General features: G+C 37.1%; 1 protein-coding gene across 6 annotated transcripts in view; it reads left to right on the forward strand.

Annotated features, from left to right (window-relative positions):
• The window catches only part of ppp3cb (protein phosphatase 3 catalytic subunit beta), a 41,823-nt gene that overhangs the window by 14,032 nt on the left and 11,220 nt on the right, over positions 1 to 16,571 (forward strand). For 4 of the 6 annotated variants that reach the window (XM_008114237.3, XM_003223103.4, XM_062975891.1 and 1 more), the window contains exons 4-12: positions 2,358 to 2,469; positions 3,018 to 3,163; positions 7,036 to 7,175; positions 7,258 to 7,335; positions 7,424 to 7,518; positions 8,830 to 8,955; positions 9,862 to 9,939; positions 14,597 to 14,681; positions 15,633 to 15,730. In XM_008114237.3, the coding sequence (XP_008112444.2) occupies positions 2,358 to 2,469; positions 3,018 to 3,163; positions 7,036 to 7,175; positions 7,258 to 7,335; positions 7,424 to 7,518; positions 8,830 to 8,955; positions 9,862 to 9,939; positions 14,597 to 14,681; positions 15,633 to 15,730 (958 nt within the window). The remainder of the gene's footprint in view (positions 1 to 2,357; positions 2,470 to 3,017; positions 3,164 to 7,035; positions 7,176 to 7,257; positions 7,336 to 7,423; positions 7,519 to 8,829; positions 8,956 to 9,861; positions 9,940 to 14,596; positions 14,682 to 15,632; positions 15,731 to 16,571) is intronic. The other 2 variants (XM_008114238.3, XM_008114239.3) reach the window with 1 other exon arrangement.

A 16,571-nucleotide genomic window follows, 5' to 3' on the forward strand; every position in this document is an offset into this window, starting at 1 on the left:
GGGGACCAGCAACTCGTTCCGTTGTCCGAAAGTCGGTCTGTGCATTATTTTCAAAGTAGATGTAGCTGTTCTTATAAGACAGTTCAAGGAATGACTAATCAATGGATACTATGTTTTCTGTTCTTCTGTATCTAAGAAATTTCAGCAGAATTTGACTCTGGGATTATATCTGTGAAGTCAGCAAGTAAATGGCTTGCTAAACTGACACAGCCTTTATACATTGTGTATTCTATGCTACTACCATGTGTGAGCTTTGCTTCATTCACAGTAGAATCACAAATAAATAAGAGAATGAAGATTCATGTGAGTTTTGTTCTAAATCTGTCTGCCTATCTCCCTTCTTGCTTTCCAACCAGTTCTCACTTGTAGCCTCTACTCCTGAGCCCCACAACATCTGTATTTCTTGTTGTGGTCTTGAGGCAGATATAGTGTAACTGCTTTCTCTTCCCTGTAAAGCATCCAGGAAACAATCTTGCATGGAAACCTCAATTTGTCTTGTAACAAATTTCTAATTCACGATGGTTTATTTAATATAAGCACTACTCTAGAGTAAGAGTAGGATAAGTGAAATGAAGTGAACTTTATGCTGACCTTAATTGGACATTTTGCTATAATTCTTCCTACTGGGCTTCTTTGTTACTGTGTTCCATTCAGTGACTGTTGGCAGATGATGTACTCCAAGTTTAATTCTCCCTCCCATGGTTTTTAATGTTTACATAAAATTACTGGTGGAGTCTGTCCAGATGTTTGTGCTGAAGTGTTACTTGTACATCGTGTTTCTCAGTTCTACTTAATTTTAATACCTACTTATTCCAGAAAGATCAATAAACTCCCAAACTGTTGGGCAGAGCTGATTTTGTTCTGGGCAAGGGTAAATAAGCCACAGTTTCATCCACGTGCACATTGAGTATTCCTTATCAGAAATGTTTGTAACCCGGATTTTGTATTTTTTCGGATTTTGGAATGCTTGCATATACATAATGCGATATCTTGGAGAATGGGGCTCAAGTCTGAATACAGAATTCATTTATGTTTCATGAATACCTTATTTGCATAGCCTAAAGGTAACTGTATTCACAGTATCTTAATAATTTTGTGCTTGAAACATACATTGAATCATCAGAAGTAAAGTGTCACTGTCCCAGGCAGCTATGTGGACAATTTTGGAATTCTATATAAGGGATACTCAACCTGAGAAATGGAGGTACTGTGAGTGTGGAAACTAGATGTTGGAGGTTTGCATCTCCTGTTCATTCCCCTCCCACATCACATTTACAGTTTAGGGGTAATAGACTTGGTGACTCTCAGGTGGTGATCATAGTGACAACCCTGTCTGACATAATGCCATTTATGTGTGGATGTCATGAAATAAGATTTGGAAACTAAAGTGGTTCAAAATATAGTTGCTTAGATTTGTATAGGTTTTGTGTGGTCGTAACATGTGACACTTATATCTGTTACATTAATTGTCAATATACTTCCAGAACCATTTAGTCTGTCAAGCCTCAAAAATTTGAGACTAGGTTACATGAATGACTATGTTAGTTTTTCTTCAAGGTGAAATCTGTTTCCATGGTCCAGCTTTATGTAAAAACAAATAGACTGGTGAACAGAAATAAAAGAGCTCTTATTTGCTCTAGTCCTTCATTAGAGGAAACCTTTCTATTTAGGATTAGACAAGTTCCATCTTTAAAAGGCTTAATCATTGAAAAACCTATTTGTGTACTACTTTTTTCACTGTTTGGGGGATTTTAATTGGATACTTTCTGTGGCTGTATTTTGTAATCTTAAACTTTATCAGCTTGAGTGATGTTTTAATTTCAAATTGCCATATTGTGTTTGTTTTAATGATAACATTTTATATTCTTGTATGTTTATTTTGTATACAATTATAAATTACTCTGTTAACACATCTTTCTAAAATGTATGATAGAAATCTATTAAAGAAATGGAAAAAGGATAATGTGAATTCCTGTTAATGTTTATATCAGGGCTTTCCAAACATTTCATGTTGATGACACACTTTTAAACATGCACCATTTTGTGACACAGGAATTCAGTTTTTGTTATCAAACCAAACCCTTATAAGAGATTCAGACACATACATAAATTGTAAATTGAGATGTGTGAGTACACAACTTATCTCAGTAAAAACTTTTCTTTATATTAAAAATATATGATTTGTAAGATAACAACATACATTTCTAGAATTTTTGTCATTTCTCATTATGTTCATGCAGCACACTGCAGCCAATACACAGTTTGGAAAGCTCTGTTGTAGATTAATGTATTGTTTTCACCATTCACATTCTTTTATACTTAATTGCATATAACTAGGTATCTTTTTCTTTCAACAGTGTGTACTATATTTATGGGTCCTGAAGATTTTATACCCAAGCACATTGTTTCTTTTGAGAGGCAACCATGAATGCAGGCACCTCACAGAATATTTTACTTTTAAGCAAGAATGTAAGTATGAATAACAGAACCACTTGTTAGCTTCCCAAATACCTAGTTACCCACTTTTTCGTTTTCCATGTTTTAAGAGTATGTTAAAGTGTTATGTAGTGTTCACTGCAAACTTCTTCTGAAAAAAATATTGGCAAGAAAACCCCATGATATGTTCATCTTAGCTTTGCCATAAGTCAGATATGGTTTGAAGACACACAACATCAAAAATAATGTAGAATATAAGAAGACAGACAGATAGAAATTTTGTGTGTGTGGTTATCTTAATAATTTTGTTATGGGAGAGTAATTGTGATGGACTTTCTTGCTCCGTTGATGTGCATAAATAGTAACATTACTTTCACACATCACGCTATATCATTTTGTTGGATTTTATATATTAAGAAAATCCATCATTTTTATCTGATATTTTGTGTTAATTTTTTTTGAGTCAGGAGCGACTTGAGAAATTTTATTTGTGTTAATAAAGCAGTTGTATTAAAATGCTATTGTCATGTAGTTATGCCATACATGCATGTTTAAAATACCAGCATTTTTCTCCACTATAGGTAAGATAAAATATTCTGAAAGAGTATATGATGCTTGTATGGAAGCTTTTGATTGCCTCCCCCTTGCTGCCCTTCTCAACCAACAGTTTCTTTGTGTCCATGGTGGACTTTCTCCAGAAATAAATACAATAGATGACATTAGGAGGGTAAGTATTTGTTAGAAAGAAACAAAAACATAGGTTACTTTAACAGTCTTGATGGCTCTCTCTTCATGTTAACTCATGTTTTGTTAGGTATCAAAGAGAAACGCCAAGTGCTATCCTATACGTGTCTGTATAGAATTACAGTAGAGTCTCACTTATCCAAGCTTCGCTTATCCAAGTTTCTGGATTATCCAAGCCATTTTTGTAGTCAATGTTTTCAATATATCGTGATATTTTGGTGCTAAATTCATAAATACAGTAATTACGGCATAACATTACTGCGTATTGAACAGCTTTTTCTATCAAATTTGTTGTAAAACATGATGTTTTGGTGCTTAATTTGTACAATCATAACCTAATTTGATGTTTAATAGGCTTTTCCTTAATCCCTCCTTGTTATCCAAGATATTCACTTATCCAAGCTTCTGCCGGCCCGTTTAGCTTGGATAAGTGAGACTCTACTGTATGTCCCAATGGGTTCCATCGAATGTATTGCTAGGTAGATGTATCCACAATTCCAATTGTCTGAGTAGTAAGAAGTTATATGAAAAAGCGAGTATTTTGCATAGCTGAAAACATTTTGGTGCATTAGATCTTATTTGAGAAAATAAACATTAATGGAATATCAAACAGGCTCATTGAAAATAAATAAAATAATGATCATTTTCATTTTGCTTTATGTGCTATGTGGTAATAAATAACTTTAAAGGCAATGTATCAGTCTATAAGACAAATAAGTAAATTCACATTGTACAAGCACTCTATTTCAGAATATATAGAGCAGGCCAGCATAACACATGACCCGTGGGCTGAATGCAGCCCTCAAAGGACTTCCCTGTGGCCTGTGGTTGAGGCTGGGCTTGGGAACAGCATGAGGCTGGGGAAGGGCTTTTCCTTCACTGGTCGGCCCTTTTGCTGCTTGCCTTCCTGGTCAGGCAAGAAATGCAGGAGGAATGCCTACAAAAGTTTTTTTTCTCAATATTAGCTCTTTATGATGACTGAGTTGTGCAGGCATGATCTAAAGTGAGACAGAATGGGAGGCAAACCACTATACAGTCTGCCCTCCATATACAAAGATTCCACACCGATGGATACGCCCTCAGCATCCTGAGAATATACCCCCATTTTTTTCTAAAAGACAAACCTTGATTTTGCTATTTTATATAAGGAACATTATTTCACTGCACTATTGTGTATAATGGGACTTCTGCATCCATAGATTTGGGTATCCACAGGGGTCCTGGAACCAAATCCTAGTGGCGAGCAAGGACCCACTGCATATAGCAAGGAATGGTGATAATATAGATCTTGGGAAAGATCCCACAGTGAACTTCAATTGAAGGGACAGTATAATCCATTGGATCCATGAGGAATTACCTCCTTTCCAAGTATGCACCTCCGAAGCCACACCTGAAATTCTTGGAAACACGCTGAGGCAGTTGATGGGTAAAACTAGGAAAGAAAGGGGGAACAATAGTGGGTTAGCTTTGAAACCTGTGACACACAGAGGGATGAATTAGTTCCAAAAAGATATCAGTGGTTTGTTACATTTGATCTCTCTTTCAATTCTGTCAGTCAGCTAAGCCTTTTTTGAGATGTAAAACATTTAATATTTATTAAAATATGGGTGTGTAATTGACAATTTGCATTTACTCATTGCATTATTCTACTTCAACAAAGCATCCATAGTTATAGCTTTACTTAAGACTCTTGTAAAATTATCTTCTTTAATAACAGAAGCATTATCTTCATTGTTTCATTTTTATTGGCATTTTAAATTTCAAATTAGATTAAGAATTGACAAAGTTGGTTTTTTTTCTTCAAAAACCTGGGCCCTAAAGGGAGAAAGGGGGGTTAATTTAGAATGTATGGGGAAGGATACATGTAAGTTAAAAACACTGTGCTTCCAATCTTTAGTAAGAAAAGAATTTAAATGCTCAGATATGTAGACTAAAAACATATTGTGGGTATAAAATCAGACAATCTTAAATAGCCAAGAAACATGATTCTAGTTTGTGATCTCTGTAACTTATATGAATGGTTTTCTTCACAGTGCATTATTCAAAAACGTCTAGCGTTCTTACATAAATGTTTTGGTGATAACCTCGCCCCCTCTTGTGTGCCATACCAGCATGTTTCCCACTTACACTCTCAGTTTCACTTTGTCTGCTGCTGTAGTATCATCATGAGGAATCACTAGAGTTTATATCTCCATTTACAGCTTGACTTGGATTTGATTTTTTTTGTTCTTCTTTGTTTGGGCTTACTTTCTACTTTTGTCTTCGCTATTTGACTCAGATTTTTTTGGCCTATGCTTTTGGATTACTTTCCCATCCCTCTGCTAGACTCTGTTTATAGCCTTCTCGGGCTCTTTTAAAAACTGTACCAACTGAGAAGGAAAGATTCCTGAAAAAGTCAGACACACAAAAGTCTCTCCTTTGTTTGGGAGAAGATCACAAAGTCAGCTTATATTCAAACGCCCAGGATCTTACACATCAAGGCAGACAGAACTATGATTTGCACCTTGAGGCTTTGTTGTACACACATACCTTATCAGCCACAAGTCAATAATTATTACTATGGTTCAGTTCACATCTTCTCAGAAAGTCCTTTCAGCACCACTTGACAAGGAGGTGAACATTGATATCATGGACAGTAAAATTTATTCCACAGTTTCTCATTCCTTTCATATTGCCAACTGTGCTTTGTTTGAACAATTGTTTCAAGAAAGATGACTCCATACCTAGATAAACTGCTAGATGAGGATTGCAAGATTGTCTTGATTCTGCAGACAGAAACTTATAAATTGGCTGGTCAACCAATCACCACCATCAGACATGTGGCTGATTGTAGTGTGAAAGCATTGGTAAGGGAAGTAATCCTTTGAAGCTACCCACGGTATTGCTTTTTGGGCCTGTCCCATCAAGCCTGTGTGGCCACTAAGCATCTCATTTTTATAGACAGGGTATTTTCAGTTGTCAAATGGATAAACAGCTTAAAGTGTACACAAAAATGTATCCCACTGCAAAACAAAATACAGTAGAGTCTCACTTATCCAACATAAACGGGCCGGCAGAATGTTGGATAAGCAAATATGTTGGATAATAAGGAGGCATTAAGGAGAAGCCTATTAAACATCAAATTAGGTTATGATTTTACAAATTAAGCACCAAAACATTATGTTATACAACAAATTTGACAGAAAAAGTGGTTCAATACGCAGTAATGCTATGTAGTAATTACTGTATTTACGAATTTAGCACCAAAATATCACAACATATTGAAAACATTGACTACAAAAATGCGTTGGATAATCCAGAATGTTGGATAAGCGAGTGTTGGATAAGTGAGACTCTACTGTAACTTGTGTTATTTTTCTGTTATGGTTAGTAAGTTGCCAGTCTCCCATTTATGTGACTCACAGAGATCTTAAAGAAGAACAGGTTGCTTACCTATAAATGTAGTTCTTGAAGTGATAATCTATGAATTTGCACAATCCTGTCCATCTTCTCCTCACCTTGTCCTGAAATTTCTTACATCATTGAGTTGCTGTATAGATGTCTAAGGAACTGAGGATTTAGACTGATAACACACGGTGTGACTTATGGGGAGTAAGGCAGGCTACCACCAAAATGCTCTAGTAATAGATTCCAAATTATGTGAGTTTACTGGCGGCCACTTGATACTGTTGCATGTAAGCAAATTTGTCTGTTTAGTGGAAACCTGTTCAGTACCAAATGCATATTATTTTATTTGTAATAGTCTCTCCCTCCCTCTTTCTCTGCTCCTTCACTCTTTTCTCTTTCTCTCGTTAACGCACACATACACACAAGTAAATTGTAAAATGGATTGCTATGGTGTTTTTTTTTAAACAGCTAGATCGATTCAAAGAACCCCCTGCATTTGGACCAATGTGTGACTTACTATGGTCAGATCCTTCTGAAGACTTTGGAAATGAAAAATCTCAGGAGCATTTCAGTCATAATACTGTCAGAGGATGTTCCTATTTTTATAGGTAAAGAAAATTGGATTATCTTGATAAAATAACTACTTGAAATGAACCCATTATACTTATAGGGTTTTTTTTTGTTTCACAGCTATCCTGCAGTTTGTGAATTTTTGCAGAATAATAATTTGTTGTCTATTATCAGAGCTCACGAAGCACAAGATGCAGGGTAAGTATCTTGCCTTATTAATTAAGAACATAAAATTTAAATCCAGAAGTTCCTTGGATATGCAAAAGTAACTGTTCTTATTTTACAGTTATAGAATGTACAGAAAAAGTCAAACAACAGGCTTCCCATCATTAATAACAATTTTTTCCGCACCAAATTACTTGGATGTCTACAATAACAAAGGTAATGGATTTGCTTTTATGAATGGTATAAAACATTTTTAAAATATAAAATATCTTTAAAACACAATAATCAGTCTACCTTCATCTGGCATCTTCATAGAAACTGAATAATTGGAGAGGAAAATTAATGCAATTCAAATACCATTCAAAGCTCTGGTTTTGACCTATAAAGCTTTGTATATAATGTCTGGTTGTTTGATGGGCCATATTCTCGCTTATGAATTAGGCTATGTTTTGCGATTTGCAAGGGATGCCTTTTTCTCTGTCCCACCACCCTCACAGGTGTATCTGGTGGGAATACAAGAGAGGGCCTTCTCAGTGGCTACCCCTGGCTCTGGAATTCCTTTCCCAGAGAGACTGGCATCCATCTACTTTCTTTTCAAAGACATTTAAAGGTTTTATTTAGATAGGCATTTGATGATTAATTGTATAAGGTCTGTACCAGCAAAATCATCTGTTGGATCTTGCTAACCCTTGCGCTGAGCTATATGTGTGCATGTTTAATGAGATATGTTTTAATTTAGTTTATTTTTTGATTATTTAATGTTGGTTTAACTGTTGTTCTTTGTGCATTTTTAATGTTTTTTAATTTGTTGTAAGCTATTTTGAAACATAGTTGGTCCTGTTCTGCCAAGTCATCTGTCCCATCCTGTCTCCCCCCCCCCCCACACACACACACACACACATGTACACTCCCGTTAAAAGTTCTAGGAAGAGTTGCGGGGGGGGGGGGGGGGGAATAAAACAGTAAGGACCTGTTGAGGAGCTCTTTCACTTGGATTGCCCTGTGGCTGAAGATGACAAGAGCTCATCTAGTTTCTTCTCAGGATCAGATATGAAGAAAATGGGACTTTCATAGTAGTGGGAACTAGAGCAGCACTCCTGCTCAGTCAGTCTGTTCCAAAATAAAGATTTTTCCAGTCCACATCAGCAAGGCCATTAAGATTCTGGCCTTGAGCACCCCATTCTACTGGGGACATCTGGTAGACCCAGATTTCCTCCAGAGATCTGAAGAAGTGTTTGGAAAGGACTGCAACCCCATCACATTAAGATTCCCTTTCTAAAGAATGTAATGTATGTCATATGTCAAACTAGCTTATCTAAAGCCCCGAGCTCTCATACAAACAAAGAAGCTTCTCAATATCCCAAAGTAAATAATATCTAAACTGCAGATCGTCTTGATGGATTCCCTAGTTTCTGTTAAAGTGGATGCTTTAAATGTCCAACAAAATAAGAAAATATATGTAGACCTTAAAGGCTTGCAATTTTTATTGAAATGAAATATCTACTAATGCCAACATTTGTTTTGTAGCTGCTGTATTAAAATATGAAAATAATGTTATGAATATTCGACAGTTCAACTGTTCACCACATCCTTACTGGCTGCCAAATTTTATGGATGTCTTCACGTGGTCATTGCCTTTTGTTGGAGAGAAAGGTAAATGTCATGAAACAAATCATCAAAGCTATGCATACTCTGCCATTAGCCAAATGCCCAGTATTGGTATTATAAGTACCCCAGATAATTAACTGAAAGCATGTTGGTGCCACACAGCCACATTTGAGGAACGTATGGTCACCATGCCAAACACAGCCTACCAGCCACGTGAAGTGTTTAATAATTGCTTCATCAGTCTCAGGCAGGGAGCAAGACCAGAAGGTTTATTTAGTCCTCTGCTGAATATCATATGGTGTTTTACATTGCTGGGGTGCAGGTTGATAAATGCATTGAGCAAAAAAACTGTTTCAGATTTCATAAATACATTATAATAAGCCATCATTTATATATTAGCTTTGATCGAATACTGGGGACAAACAAAAACAGGATTAGGTCTTCATGCCATTTGTGGACTATCTGAATCTATTTAAGTGGCCATTGCTTGAAGGAAAGCACTGGGTGAAATGGATACTTGATGATACTCAGCAATGCTATTTCTACATAGCATGAGTTATGATGAAGAGTTGGAAGCTGACTTAATGGTCAAGGCCCTGTAAAATGTTAGTGCATTATAACTGTAAACTCATGTAGTTAGCCTCGACAATTGTGCACCTGACTGAACAACAGGCACTTGTGCATCGAGCTCAGCAATTGTTTAGTGATTGATTAGCTTCATACCCACCAAGTCAAAGGTGTATACTTAAAGAATGTATTTATTCAACTTCTGAGAAAATGCAATTGCTTGCATAACTATTTTTACCCCAGCATAGTGTCCAGTAGAGAGTCCAAACACTGTACTTTCAAACATTTCCTTGCATGTTCTCATAAATGTGTGTGAAGGCTGTAATTTGCAGTCTAAGATGTGCAGCCCTTAAATATTGTGATTTTTTTTCTCCCCATATTCAGTGACCGAAATGTTGGTGAACGTACTAAGCATTTGCTCTGATGATGAATTGATGACAGAGGGTGAAGATCAGTTTGACGGTAGGACTACTACTGTGACTATCAATTCAATATTGTATTTTATTTTATTTTGGAGGGAATTTTTGAATCAAATAGTATTATTTTTTATCGATATTCACTTTATTAGAAAGGAAATCTTTTGAATATAAAGGAATTTCATCTATTAAAGCTTAAAATTAGCATTCCTGTGTTTTTTACACTAAAATGTTTTCTTAATGGAACATACTATGTGCCCAGAGAATGGGTGCAGTTATTTCCAATACTTATGTGGGGTAACCTTGCCCAACATGATATCCTCAAGATGTTTTGGATGACAACTGCCATCAGTCCCAGTCGGCATGGCCAAACGCTTGAAGAGAAGTTGGATTTCAAAACATTGGGGAAGATGCAGCCTGGATTTCACATTTCTTCTTTAGGCAGAATACAAAATCATCGAAATATCTGTAACTGAACTTTCTCCCCCTAAACTTTGAAAACTGCTCCATCATATTTTTAACTTCTTGATTCTTTTTTCATTTGTATGTACAGCCAGCCCTCCACATAGTCAAATCTACAAATATCAAACCTATAAATGAGGAGGGCTGACTGTTTTCATAGTTTTTATATTTGTGTTTATAGAATTGTGTCCTACATATATGTTCTGTCACCACATGAGTCAATCCACTGAATGCTAGACATACATTCCACATTATTAGCGGTGACAAAGTTCTTAACAAAGTGCAGTTTTCTACAAAAAGATAGCCATTTTTCCATTCTCTCCCTCACTTTTCTCAGCCTTCTTTCTTTATTGTCTCTGCCAATGTAAAATGTCTTCCTTTTAGTTTTTGTCACTCACCTTTTTCTCCATCATTCACTTTCTTTTTAACTGGACTCTCCATCTGAAGAACAACTCATATATGGCAATAAAAAAGGTACAGACTAGAAAGAGTAATGTTGTGTTGAAATACGACTTCCTTGATTACCCAAGTAGAGAACACATTCATATATTTTTCTTATATAAATGTGTAGTATTTGTTTTATTGCCAGTCTTTCTATAACATTTTACAACATCTATCTTTCTGTGCATGAAATACTTCTTATCTTCTCTCTTCCTGCCTTCTTTTTTAAAATAAAATTTCATGTTTTATTATTTCTAACACATTATTTAATTGTGCATGAGTATGAAAACTTTCAGTGATCTGTCTTAAACATTTACTGTAAGCATTTTTATTTAAAATTATTTGCATGAACCATGACTGTGACCCATATAATGTTCTGGTTTCTAATTGTACATTACCTTCATTCTGTTCCAGCTAATACTTACTATTTTGCCAGTTTCACATTGGTGCATTAATTCAGATATGCATTTAAATTCGGAGAACGTCTCATTATATGAATGCTTGTAAAGTCATTATTCCAGTAATTATATTTTCATAGTAGGAAATATATTTTAATAGCTGTGAAAGAGTATGTCTCACCCACCCAGCAATTCGAAGAGAGTCAGAGTAGTCAAAAAGCAGAAAGATTAAATAGCTCCCAAGGCTGTTTGCATTACCAAAACAAAAATTAAAATGGAGATAAGAATACTCCAATTGAGTTCCATGTGTAATTTGCACCTATGATGTAGTCTTTATGAAGTGTAAAGCATTGCATGTACACTGGGAGAAAGAAGTAGCTGTTCCAGTTAACAGCTGCACCTATGATGTAGTCTATATGACGCATAAAGCTTTGCATGTACCCTAGGAGAAAGAAGTAGCTAGCAATTCCATTTAGCGGCTGCTTCGTATGTTAAGATTTCTTACATGAAGGCAAATCATGTGTATGATCTATGCATATTTTACTCTGTGTTCCAAAAGCTTGTTGAGTGGGAGCATATTAGATTACCTATTGACGGAATAATCCAGATGGTAGCTCTGTAGTATGGGAAGGGTATCCTTGCACCATGCTCCTCTGATGATCCAGAGGCAAGGCTCTTGATCAGTCTTTCTTCCTCCATCCTAAGTAGGAGAGCTACTCCCTCCCCCCCAGTTCTGTCCTGCCTTGCGCTGGGGAATAGGGCTGTTTTTCTGCTCCAGCTCAAGAGACATAAAAATAAGTGTTTGAGGGCTTCTCCATCCACTTTAACTGGGATTTTGGAAATCACTTTAGTGAGGGAAATATGTAGAGAGCAGGCAGCTCTAAATTATCTTCAGTCAAGAGGGAAAGAGGCTAGTTAAATTGTCAGGCAGAATGGACAGAGTTTGGACCAAGAGGAATGGAGCCTGAATTCACTGGTGCTTAATGTGGCTCAATTATTTGGTGACTCAGAGATTTACCTCTTTGCTTCAGAGGGGAACCACAAATCTGCAAGATTTGTATCCAGATTCCAAATAGAGTAAATGATTTACGTCAATGCTGAAATCATCCCATGGCCCAAGGTGCTTATCTTGTATTTTTGGTGGCCAGAGTCCTGAAAAAGATAAGGATGGAAAAATCATAGAATCCTAGAGTTGGAAGAAATAACATGGGCCATCCAACCCCCTGCCAGGCAGGAAAAGCACAATCAAAGTACCTCTGACAGATGACCATCCAGCCTCTGTTTAAAAGCTTCCATTGAAGGAGCCTCCACCACACCCTTAGGCACACAGCCATGAAGTTCTTCCTAATGTTCAAGTGGAATCTCTGTTCCTGTAATTTGAGCCTGTTGCTTTGGGTCCTAGTCTCCAGGGCAGCAGAAAACAAGTCTGTTCCCCCCTCCTTATGACAGCTTTTCGGATATTTAAACATGGCTACCATGTCTCCTCTAAACCTTCTCTGCAGGCTAAGCAGACCCAGCTCTTTAAGACGCTCCTCGTAGGGCATGGTTTCCAGATCTTTAATCATTTTAGTTGCTTTTCTCTGGACACATTCCAACTTACCAATATCTCTCTTAAATTGTAATGCCCAAAATTGGACACATTATTCCAGGTGCAGTTTGGACAAAGCAGAATAGAGAGGCACCATGTTGTCCCTTGATCTAGACACTATACTCCTTTTGATGCAGCCTCAAATCCCATTAGCTTTTTTAGTTGCTGCGTCACATTGGTGATTCACGTTAAACTTATTGTCCATAAAGACATCAAGATCTTTTTCACATGTACTATTGTCAATGAAAGGTCTTGAATTGGACCTTTCATTGTTCATAGAAAGTTGTTTGCCTTCCTTCTCCCCTGAATTACAGAGAAGCATTGTCATAACCTGGATGCATGAAGGGTTTTAAAGGTTTATAGAAAGAACACTGTCTTTTCCAAATTTTTATTATTTGTTTGTGTGTCTCCACGGGATGTCCCAGGAAGAATGGAGAAAAGAGTATTAACAGTAATGTTGTTTCAGTGGCTGAAATAATCTATTGAAGTTGCTTATAGGGCTAAATCGGTGGCAGTTCCAAAAGTGATAGATCCCTATTTGCAGCCACATATTTCATTATAGCAGCTCCATCTTGGAGATGTTCAGGGGCTTCTTCTTCTGTTAGACATTGCAAGTCTGATTTGCTTCTGCTAATGCAGGTTTTAATAGGCATGTTTGCAGACATGGTCCTCATTAAATAGATCTGTATTTTCTTTTCCTCCCTGGGGGGAATCACTTGGTCAGGTCCTGCTGCAAGCATGCCTTCCCCACATTGCAGGAACATTGGTATTCACCGTGAAGGTTCATTTTTTCAGTAATGCAAAGTGTGTTATACTTATCTAGAGTGTTTTGACTGCAGACATTGTGGTTCTTTTGAAATGGTTCATGTGACTTTAACATCAAGATTTTTATCTAGAGTGTCTTTGGCTTGGAGCCATATATGGAGTAGCAGAAAAAGGTGGATCAACCAAAAGCCCAGCCTCTGGAGCATGGGAGGAGCAAAATCCAGTGCAAGAATATCCTCCCCACTTTTGCAGGAAAAAAATCTTCACAGTAAATACTAGTACAGGTAGTCCCCAAGTAACAAGCATCCAAGTTACAAATGACTCATAGTTACAAATGGGGGGGTGAGACAACAGGAAGTTAGAGAAATCTACTCCTATGAAAGGAAATTCACTCCTGGAAGAGTTATCATGAGGAAAAGGTGTCTCCACTGAATCTGTCTTGTTCATAACTTGGTGACGGCCTGTATTCTGTATTTTTCTGTACCCCCTCTAGTTTCTTTGTGTTGTCTGTTCTCATGATTTTTTCTGTTTTCTGTTTCCGTGGGTTCTTAAATTGTTCATATTTAGAAAGGGTAAGAACAAGATAGTGATGAACAGTTAACATATAGCTTTCTTGGGCCTAAATCCAACATAATATTGGGGCAGAAAATAGGATGCCAGGATAATTTTATTGATTTTTCCAGTTGTTCTAGTGATGCGTTTGTTCTTGTGAACCCCAGCTGCTGTTACACTCCAGCTGATCAAAGCTGTTTTGAACTAACCTTCTGAGCCCATTGCAGAACTAGGTGCATCATCATTTGTGTTAGCTGAATGGGCCTTGCTCTTTGTCTTTTCATATGTGCAATTGTTTGGAAAATATTTTCAGGGTTTTTTTTAATGTTGATTTATAGATAGTAATAATTTGCTTGTGATTATATATCTTTAATTTTCAATCATTTTTAAGTTCCAGGAAGGAGAACCATGATGTTCTCAGAGCATTAGTGATGGTTTGCATTAAATTCTCCTCTTACATACTTCATGAGCTTGAGACTCTCTTATTCCATTGAAAGTAGGTACAGCTGCAGCACGAAAAGAAATCATCAGAAACAAAATCCGTGCAATTGGCAAGATGGCAAGAGTCTTCTCTGTTCTCAGGTAATTGCAATCTTCAACCTATGCAATCTGTTTAGGTGACGAGACAACTAGTTAAGACCATCTCTTCAATACTTCTACTTTTGCAGTTAAATGCAACTGCAGAAGTTTTAATTAATGGGGTATTTATTGCTTCAGGATCAACTGTTGTTTAGTAAGCAGGGAAACATAACAACCTATGGACCACAAGCCTCCATGCATTTCCCTTTCACGTTAGAGATAGGTGAATAGTTGGCCTCGTGTGATTTTATTTTAAAATCCATTTTAAATGTGATTTTAAAGATTTTTCATGGAACCCCTGTGATGCTTTTGCAGAACACCATGGTTCTGTGGAGCACAATTTAGGAACTGCTGCTCTTTTTCAAAATAATGTGAAAAAATAAGTATGACACAGAATTAAAGCATACAGAAAAGAATGCCTTAAAAAGCTTGGCCGACAAAATGGGCTCCAGAGCGGTATAAAGGGAGGAGAAGCATTAAAGATAGCAAGATATAGCAGTAGGAATGGGAGAAAGAAGCCCATATTTTACTCTTTTTACAAAATATTTTTGCCAACAGTCATACCATATTTAACCACATATTTTGCTTTTGAATTGGGATGTTTTGGGTTTTGGAGGCATGCGCATAAAGTCTTGCAAAATATAAAAGGTTAAGCATCCCAGGTATCCGAGCCCTTCCCCTTGCCCAATTGTGTGGCCGGCTAGGCAGCACTCGCCTAACCTACTGAATTAGACGTCCCCCACCTCTTTACCCCCACTAGAGCCCACACGGTGCCCCCTCTAAATATGGGAGATCTTTGTACACCACTCTGTATCTGTCTGATACATGTAAATACTAATTCTACTACATCCTTTCTATGTTATTCCAGCAACAACAAAATTATGTTAGAATTGCAGGCGAGATGTGTTGCTCTCTTTGTTCAAATCCATAGATCCTCTTTTCTCTTGTCTCTAGGGAGGAGAGTGAAAGTGTGCTGACCCTTAAGGGTTTGACTCCCACGGGAATGCTACCCAGCGGCGTGTTGGCCGGAGGACGCCAGACCTTGCAAAGTGGTAATGATGTTATGCAACTTGCTGTGCCTCAGGTGGAATGGGGCACCCCCCACTCTTTGGCTAACCCCACACACAGTGCATGCAGGGAATTCCTTATGCTTTTCAGTTCCTGTCTTAGTGGTTGAAGATGAAGCCTAACTTTGCGTGTTAATCAGGTAATGTACATTCAGTATTTAGCCAGGGTATAAAACACAAGGCAAACAGTTTTAGTCATGTTAGGCTGTTGTCCTTTCAGCTTTCCTTAATAGAGCATATATCCCAGTTATCTACGAATAGCAATTTGATCAGCAGTGTCGGTAGAAAATTAAAAGCAACATTGTGATTACATCAAACATGAAGTATGATATTCTTCACTTCTACAAAGAGTTTTATTACAGACATTAATAATTCTATTCAATGCCAGTTGTCTTTTGGAAGTTAGTGTTTGGGGGACACATTTCCAAGCTCGATTCTGCAGTCCACAAACGGGAAATGTGCTGTGTTTTGTACTCTGGTGATGGATGCCAAAGTTTGTTCTTCATGTTGTTTGTCAAATGTTCTATGTAATATTACACCTCTCCCTAAACTATCCTTGTAAGTCACTGTTTACTTCCTCTGCAAATGTAGCTGCCTTTTTAGACCTGTCTGTCTTTCTCTGGGTATCTCTGTATGTGTCTGTATAAGTGTGTATACAATTAAATCACTATCTCAGACATGTGTCTGTCTCTTGATGTTGAAGCAGTGTCTTAGCGCCTTATTTTTGAGGTTGGCTTCACATGCTGCTGCACGCTGTGCATTTCGATTGCTAATGTAACTGAAATATCTGGTGACTGTTACAAAATCCATTGACAATAAAAGGGAC

Source organism: Anolis carolinensis, chromosome 3, assembly GCF_035594765.1.
Source record: "Anolis carolinensis isolate JA03-04 chromosome 3, rAnoCar3.1.pri, whole genome shotgun sequence".
NCBI classification, from domain to species: Eukaryota; Metazoa; Chordata; class Lepidosauria; order Squamata; family Dactyloidae; genus Anolis; species Anolis carolinensis.